The 4,845-nt window shown below is 36.9% G+C and overlaps 1 protein-coding gene across 10 annotated transcripts in view; it reads right to left on the bottom strand.

Moving 5' to 3' along the window:
- Window positions 1-409: 409 nt before the first annotated feature.
- Window positions 410-4,845, bottom strand: part of RAD17 (RAD17 checkpoint clamp loader component) — a 31,471-nt gene continuing 27,035 nt past the window's right edge. For all 10 annotated transcript variants that reach the window (XM_058309661.2, XM_071208428.1, XM_071208410.1 and 7 more), the window contains 2 exons: window positions 3,206-3,263; window positions 410-1,183 (listed from right to left, as the gene is read on the bottom strand). In XM_058309661.2, the coding sequence (XP_058165644.1) occupies window positions 922-1,183; window positions 3,206-3,263 (320 nt within the window). In that variant the 3' untranslated portion in view covers window positions 410-921. The remainder of the gene's footprint in view (window positions 1,184-3,205; window positions 3,264-4,845) is intronic.

Genomic DNA, 4,845 nt, shown 5'->3' with positions numbered 1-4,845 from the left:
GCGGCCGGGGGGGGCGGGGCCGGGCCGGGGCGGGGCGGCCGGGGCGGGGCCGGGGCGGGGGCGGGGCGGGGCGGCCGGGGCGGGGCGGGGCGGCCGGGGCGGGGCGGGGCGGCCGGGGCGGGGCCGGGCCAAGTTCTGTCCCGCCCGACCGCGTCGGCAGGACTTGAGCTTAGCGCCCTGGCAGGTGGGTGCCCCGCCCGCAGTAAAGCAGAGATTCCAGGCAGGGTCCCACACAAAGGGCGAGCTTTGGGAAGGTCCTTAAGGGTATGATTAACCCCTCTGGAGAGTTCTCATCACAGGACTGCCATTCTTTCTTTTGAAAAGTTTGGATGAAGAAGAGCTGTGTACTCTAACTAAAAATGGCAAACAGTTCATGTTAGAAAATGTTAAAAAGATAGGAGAAAAGAAATGAAATCCAACACTTTAATTTGATATAAAATTATGTAAATACTTCACAAAAACTTTCTAAAATAGTCCACTGTACAACACATAAAAGGGTATCTCAGAAGTCAGAGACCATGGAAAATTGTAAATAAGGCACAGAGTTTATTTACACTCATATTTGCAGCCTGAACGGCTTTATAATTCATATTTACAACCCTTACATAAAGCTTTCATATTTTGAATTATTCCTTCACATTTTCTTATATTTGGCATATTCAAACATACTTCATACACACTGACATCTTTTCTGCACACCTGTCACAAAACTAAATAAATACTAGAGGAAAAAAAAAAGATTACTTGAAGGCTTAATCTTCCATTTACTTCAAAATGACAGAAGAGTCAGTTCCTTGCGATGAAATACTACAAGAGTGGAGAAGTAATAATTTGTAATTCACCTGGAAAGTGTTTAACTTTGTTCAAGTACCACTAAGTAAATAAATCTGTCAAGTAGCAATCTGACTGGCAGGCTGGTTTCTATGTCTCATCACTCTCATAGTCCTCTATTATTATGTCTTCTTCCACATCTCCCTGGGCTGAAAAGGGCTGAGGTTGGCTGGCAGGCAGTTCACTCCCACTATTCTGGCTCAGAGGAAAAGACCAGGCTTCGGGTTGAGCAGTCTGAGTGGGTTCCCCTGGAGCTTCCTCTTCAGGCTGCCCTCCTTTAAGCTGGGCTTCATCTCCACTGTCGGGGTCGATCACTGCATGCTCCCTGTCAGCCAGGGCTTCCATTTTCAATCTGTCAGGTCCATAATGAAGGCATTAATAATAACCCAACGAGGAGATATGCCTTTCAACTATGCCATGCGAGTGATGATTACAAAGCCATTTTTAATTTCTATTCATTGAGCTCACTATCTAGCCAGGCTCTTTAGCTTAACAATATAAACAAACCCACAAGGTAAATGACAAACTGAATAAATTCTAACAACAATACAAAAGAATTAATTAACATAAAATAAAGAGCTATTACACACTAAAAAGAAAATATAATAGGAAAATGGGCACAGAACATGAATGGGCAACTTGCAAAAGAAATACTAGTGGTTAATAAATTGCTGAACATAATTTGTAATTTTAAGAATGCAAATTAAAATAATAAATATTATTTTCATCTTCTAAACTGGCCAAGATATTTTTAATATTATAAAATCCTTGTAACAAATACAAGGTGTTGGCAGTGGGGTGGTATATGGGACTCTTGTATTTTATGCATAATTGTTTTGTAGACCCACAACTTCTTTATTAAAGAAAAAAATAAAATAAAATTCAGTGTTGGCAAGGGTTAGTGTAAAAGAACATACTCATATTTTAGGAAGCAATCCGGCAATACCCAGCAAAAGTATCAAAAAATACCTACTCATTCAACAATTTTGTTTCCAGGACTTCATCCTAAGTAAATAGTATTTGATGTGCATAATGACTTAGTTACAAGGTTGTGATAACATTGGAAACAAGCTAAATGTACAAAAATAAAGTGTAGCTTGAATAACAAAACTACAGAGCTATTAAATATTACCACTATGAATCAAAGATAATGTTAAATATGACTGACATAAATTAAATATTATAATACCAGTCATTATGATATGTAGTGCTGACAAATCCTGGCTTCTAAGTCAGATCAAGTAGTTGAATCAATAATAACAGACTCCCTTTCTTCTAACTGCATTTTTTTAAAAAGGAGGTACTGGGGATTGAACCCAGTACCTCATACATGCAAAGCAGGCACTCAACCTCTAAGCTACACCTGGTCACCTCTTCTAATTGCATTTTAGGAGGAAGTAAAGACAATAGAAGATGCTGTCCTCCCTTGATTTTGATGTCCTGCTCTTAAATGTAAAGGAGCCAAGGACAAGAGTTGGTTCTGCTTTTTGATTCAAAAAGACGGGAGGAAGGAAGCAAAATTTATAAAGGTCTGAGTACTGATCACATCCCAGTGGGATAATGCTTTAAGATTTATCTATATTGCTCATTGTCTTCCTTTAATAGGAAAGATGGGCTCTACATAGTAAACCATAATCCAGAAAGAGCCATTAACATTACAAAGGCTTTAAATTGAATCTATTAGAGTGGAAGGAAAAAAACACAAAAACAAGCAGCAAAAAGTTTTGTAGTTGGGGCCAATAGGTGTCATTTTTATCATTTACTTTTGTTCTTACAACCAGTAAGCGTTTTTTTTTAAATGCCTGAGTCTTAATTTGACCTTACAAAGGAGCTAAGCAGAACTGAAAATAGGCTGTGTGTCAACAATTGATCTTAGCCAAGAAGCCATGAAGCCATTTTGCAATATATCAGTGTACAGACAAACATGTAGATACACATAAATGCATGATACATGTATATTTATTTATTTTTGCTTATCTGAATTTTCTATGATAAGGAAATTTTTAAAAATCTTTTGAGGTAATTCCTGGTCATAAGAAGTCTTCAAGCATAGGCTAAGAACCCTTTTTGGCAGGAAAGCTTTTGAAAAAGGGTTTCTAGATTTGCAAGACTTGTTGATCTAGAGGATTTTAAAGATCACTCTCCTCTTGTGATTTCATGATTCTGTTTGGTCTGATACATTCCATTGTGAATGGGTGAAAATATGCTGTTGTATTTAATAATAAAACAAAGCTATACAAAACAATTGTATGGTCTTTTAACATTGGGTAAAACATATATTTCTTGGATTTTACAGATAACATTTACTGATTATATACTGTATAAATACATAATATATTCAGTGTACATTTGAAAATTAAGACAAACAGATTACCTTCCAAAGTGTCTCTTGAGAGGAAGCCTTCCGATATCTTGGATAAAAGAAATCTGAGCTGAAAATAGAGATTTTTTAAAAAGTTTTAAAAATTAAGACCAAAAGAGAAATTAGACCAAAATATATAGCATGAAGCATTCTCAATCCTAGTTATGATACTATCATTAAGAAGGAAATGTTACTGATTCACAGCAATATAAGTTGTCCATCAGCACACTTTAAAAACCTTCCCTAATTGTCTCTCTTGTCTCCTTTACTGGGTAAAAAGAATAACATTTGCTCTTGAACCAGAATAACTCTGAACAGTGGTTCTGAAATTTTAGTGTATGTAAGAATTAAAAGAACCCCAATCTTGTTAAAAATGGAGGTATCACATTGTCATGACTTCAGGTTAAATATAGTGGGTTGATTTATCTGCTCCCTTCTGAGACAACACATCAAATACTTCATACTGAACAGTGAGACTCAGGATCTCTTCAGACCTCACAGAACACCAAAGACCTAGTGTATCATTCTTTAGGTAAGAGTTTGGAGGATTCTTTTCTAAAGCACCTGAACAAAAGACCCAAGAAAATACAGATACTGACATCTCAGGACCTTCCCTAAAGTGAAGTTCAGCTGTTGACGACTCTGGCCATGCACCCTGAGATTCCAATCAGCTTTTTAATGATGCATTTTATAAAACTGGTGCAGAAGAAAATAGGGATTTTATAAAAAACAAAACAAACATTAACTACAAAAAAAACCCACCCTATTATGGGGGGGGGGATAGATAAAAAGACTGCATTCATGAAACAACAAGATACTATTAAAAAATGCTTGTGGAAATGAAAATATGATTACTAAAATAAATTCAATAGAATGGTTTAGAAAACAAAATTCAGATAATCCTCCAAAATGGTAGAATAAAAAGACAGAGATCAACAATAGGAAATAAAAAATAAGCAGAAGATTTAGGAGATCAAACATCTAATACATAATAAGAGGTCCAGAACTGAGAACTAAGGAAAGACAACCTAAACGTAAGGATCATTTTGCATGTTTAGCACAATATATGAAAAGGAGGAGCAGAGGTAGCTCAAGTGGTTGAGCACCCGCTTCCCATTAACAAGGTCCCAAGTTCGATCTCTCATACCTCCTAAAAAAACTAAAAAAATCAACACTCATTGGGGAGCAGATGTAGCACAATGGTTGAGCACCTGCTACCCATGTATAAGCAGTCCTGGGTTCAATCTCCAGTACCTCCTAAAAACAAACAAAAAAAATATAAGAAAGGATCTTCAGTGCTCACTGTAGCTCAATTTTAGAACACTGGATATTAAAAGAAGACGATAAGGGCTTCCAGAGAGAAAAAATAGACTCAGAATGGCTAATCTTGTTGAACAGTCTCACAGGCACACCAGAAGGTAGTGGGGCAAACACCTTCAAAATGGGGGAAATGATGTTAATTCTATCATTTTAAATTCAGCAAACTACTGATGAAATGTGGGACTAAAGCATACTTCATCAAAATGATATCAATTTCAAGAATATATATAGATTTCCAGGATAGAAATGTGAGGAGCTCTGTATGAAACTCCCCAGGAAACAATCAAAACTGATGAAAACTAAAAGAAACAAGACAAAACAAAACAAGAAAA

The sequence above is a fragment of the Dasypus novemcinctus genome, chromosome 2 (assembly GCF_030445035.2).
Source record: "Dasypus novemcinctus isolate mDasNov1 chromosome 2, mDasNov1.1.hap2, whole genome shotgun sequence".
In the NCBI taxonomy this organism is placed as follows: Eukaryota; Metazoa; Chordata; class Mammalia; order Cingulata; family Dasypodidae; genus Dasypus; species Dasypus novemcinctus.
The sequence above is the reverse complement of the archived record's forward strand: the minus strand, read 5'-3'. Positions and strand labels throughout refer to the sequence as shown.